The sequence below is a fragment of the Sinocyclocheilus grahami genome, unplaced genomic scaffold, assembly GCF_001515645.1.
Source record: "Sinocyclocheilus grahami isolate Dianchi unplaced genomic scaffold, SAMN03320097.WGS_v1.1 scaffold9546.1, whole genome shotgun sequence".
Classification (NCBI taxonomy): Eukaryota; Metazoa; Chordata; class Actinopteri; order Cypriniformes; family Cyprinidae; genus Sinocyclocheilus; species Sinocyclocheilus grahami.
Window position 1 is genome coordinate 2,034 of NW_015512690.1, and position 3,574 is coordinate 5,607.

Consider the following 3,574-nt stretch of genomic DNA (forward strand, 5'->3'; position numbering starts at 1 on the left):
AAAAAAAAAATGACCCGAAGCAAAGAAAAAAGTTTTTATTTTTCGTTATTATTTTCATTCTTACGCCACGACAGGTCGCCTGGGTCTAACATTAGCCCATCATAATTCCAGTGCGGAACATTGATCTCATAAGCTGCAGGTCTAGGATGACAAGTGCAATATGGGGATGAAAGTGTATTACAGGTACTCAACATCTATGGGGAGGCCACAAATATCAAATATAAACTCTAGAATCACAACACACAACGATTACACCATGCACACATTCAGACTACAATGGGACGCATTAATACTTAAGCAGGTAAAACAAATGACCCATCTCTCGAATATAACAATCATAACAGGAACAGCCATTACTGCGGATGTCAACCTTTCGCTCATAATGGATGAAAACATCTTGAATGAGAAACGTTTTAAGTTATTTGATAGAAGAAAAGCAAATGGATGATCTGAATGTGCATGAGGCAACAGGTCCGAGAGCCTAACACAGCATACTGTTAGCCGTCCATAGAGAGTGGAGTAGTTGTCATTTGCAACCTGACAGGTGATAGAACACTGAACAAACGCTGAGTGAGTAAGGATGACAGCTTCTTGGGAGATGAGCACCCAACCTCTGGCAGGAGAGGCTCAGAGCAATTATACGTTGCTGAGGGCCTCAACACCAGGCAACACTTTACCCTCCAGCAGCTCCAGACTAGCTCCGCCTCCTGTGCTCACATGACTGACCTTGTCTTCTGTGTCCCACTTGGCACAGCAGGTTGCTGTGTCTCCCCCACCTGAATTTAAAGAAACAAAGATGTCAATTAGTTTAGTTTATTATAGTGGTCGACTGATATGGCCTTTTACTAATGGCGATACCGATATCTTAAGAGAGCCAGGCCGAAAAAAGCCAATATGTGACCCTGGTCTTAAAGTTTCAACTTTAGTTAGTCTGTAATGTTGCTGTTTGAGCATAAAAAAAAAGATCTGCAAAGTTACAAAGCTCAACGTTCACTTCAAAAAGGAGATGTTTTATTTAACAGACATTTTTCAAAACTACAACGAACGACTCGTTTGGACTACAACGCATATTTTCCAGGATTTGTGATATCACAAATAGCGACGAATGGGACGAGACCTGGTTGAGCTGCACTAGAGAAGGCAACGAGTGTTATCACTATGTCGGAGACACACTAGCTTTCCCGAGGCAGACGAACTTAGAGTGGTTACAATCATCCGGGTTTAAATCGCACCCAAAATGATTTGATTTTGATGCAATATTTACACTGAAGCTCGCAGGCGGCTATGGTAAGGGGCATGACATTTCCCGACCAGGTGCCGAGTGCTGCCAATCACAACACACACTGGCCCAGCTAACCAATCACAGCACATTTCGTATTTCAGAAGGCGGGCCTTCATTTGATACAGGAACTGTTCGAGCCGTTCATGGCAGACTGGGGAAAGAGGTGTTGTAATAATGTAAAATATGTGAAAAATAAAGTGTTTTTCGAACAACCTAGTATGAGAGCCTGTTCTAGTACACCCCCAAAACAAAATCAAGACTTTGTAAAAGAGCATAATAGGACCCCTTTAAGTCGCTGGGGTGTATTTGTTGCAATAGCCAAAAATACATTGTATGGGTCAAAAGATTTTTATTTTATGCCAAAAATCATTAGGATATTAAGTAAAGATCATGTTCCATGAAGATATTTTGTAAATTTCCTACTGTAAATATATTAAAACTATTTTTGATTAGAAATATGCATTGCTAAGTAAGAACTTAATTTGGACAACTTTAAAGGCGATTTTCTCAATACTTTGATTTTTTTTTTTTTGCACCCTCAGATTCCAGATTTTCAAATAGTTGTATCTCGGCCAAATATTGTCCTATTCTAACAAACCATACATCAATGGAAAGCTTATTTATTCATAAATCTCAATTTATGTCTCAATCAAAATTGACCCTTATGACTGGTTTTGTGGTCCAGGGTCACATATAGGACTAATAAATAAATATATATATATCACATCACTCTGCTTAATTTAAGGATAGTAAATATAACATGCATAATTTCTGCAATTAAATTTATATTTATGTAATATTTACTAAAATAATTACAAATGAATAATTTGGAAATTAATCAATTTAAAATCATTTGAACTTAAATTGCAAATAGGAACTACTTGATTCTGTCATGTTCCATGAAGATATTTTGTAAATTTCCTACTGTAAATATATTAAAACTATTTTTGATTAGAAATATGCATTGCTAAGTAAGAACTTAATTTGGACAACTTTAAAGGCGATTTTCTCAATACTTTGATTTTTTTTTTTTTGCACCCTCAGATTCCAGATTTTCAAATAGTTGTATCTCGGCCAAATATTGTCCTATTCTAACAAACCATACATCAATGGAAAGCTTATTTATTCATAAATCTCAATTTATGTCTCAATCAAAATTGACCCTTATGACTGGTTTTGTGGTCCAGGGTCACATATAGGACTAATAAATAAATATATATATATATCACATCACTCTGCTTAATTTAAGGATAGTAAATATAACATGCATAATTTCTGCAATTAAATTTATATTTATGTAATATTTACTAAAATAATTACAAATGAATAATTTGGAAATTAATCAATTTAAAATCATTTGAACTTAAATTGCAAATAGGAACTACTTGATTCTGTAATGAGTCATAAATTATGAATAAAAAAAAAATAGTAGTAAACACTACTATTTGGTAAGTCTGTGTGGGCTGGGAATCATATTTTCACAAAGAATTCAGCTCGCAGTGAATATGACAACGGTAAACTGGATATAGCACAGCATAGTTTGAAATCAATGATTTAAACATTTATACACACAATCATTTCTAAAAGCTAGATTTGCCAAGAGTTGTGGCAATAAATGTTTATTAGGTATTCAAAGACTTGATTAAAATGTGTATTTGCTGACAGTATATGAATTAAGAATTACAAGACTTGCATTTCAATTATTAGACAGAACTGTTATACAAAGACAGTAAACTAATAAAGACAGAATGTGAGCTCATGTGCGTCTTCCCTCAGAAGCTGAATAAAAGTGCCATTTCATGACCATTGTCGGAAAATGCTGATAATTAAAATACTGGCTGATAATATTGGCCCTGGCAATATATCGGTCAACCACCAGTCTATTAGATGCGTGTCATTACATGCATTTCAGGCAAGAACTTAAACAACAAAAATAAATTCTTACCAATAATGGTGATGCAGCCATTTTTGGTCGCTTCCACTACTTTGTCCATCAAGTTCTTGGTTCCACGAGAGAAGTTGTCCCACTCAAACACACCAACAGGTCCATTCCACACTATCTGCTTGGCTCTGGCTACAGCCTCTGCATAGAGCTTTGAGCTCTCAGAACCACAGTCTAGACCCTGGACAGAAGCAGAACCATTTCTAGTTCACTTCAGAGGAAGTGGAGAAGATCATACAGCTCTAAACAATCTTAACATTTGTCCGCCTTACCATCCAGCCAGCTGGAATACCATCGGCTACTGATGCAGACCCTGTCACCGCCTTCTCGTCAAACTTGTCTGCAGTGAC

The 3,574-nt window shown here is 36.3% G+C and overlaps 1 protein-coding gene across 1 annotated transcript in view; it reads right to left on the reverse strand.

The window, feature by feature from the left end:
- Nucleotides 1-20: 20 nt before the first annotated feature.
- LOC107578280 (phosphoglycerate kinase 1-like) overlaps nucleotides 21-3,574 on the reverse strand; it is a gene marked incomplete at its 5' end in the record, with an annotated part of 5,567 nt that continues 2,013 nt past the window's right edge. Inside the window, 3 exons of the mRNA XM_016264249.1 lie at nucleotides 21-776; nucleotides 3,228-3,405; nucleotides 3,497-3,574. The exon at nucleotides 3,497-3,574 is cut by the window's right edge and continues 40 nt beyond it. Coding sequence (XP_016119735.1) covers nucleotides 637-776; nucleotides 3,228-3,405; nucleotides 3,497-3,574 — 396 coding nt within the window. The remainder of the gene's footprint in view (nucleotides 777-3,227; nucleotides 3,406-3,496) is intronic.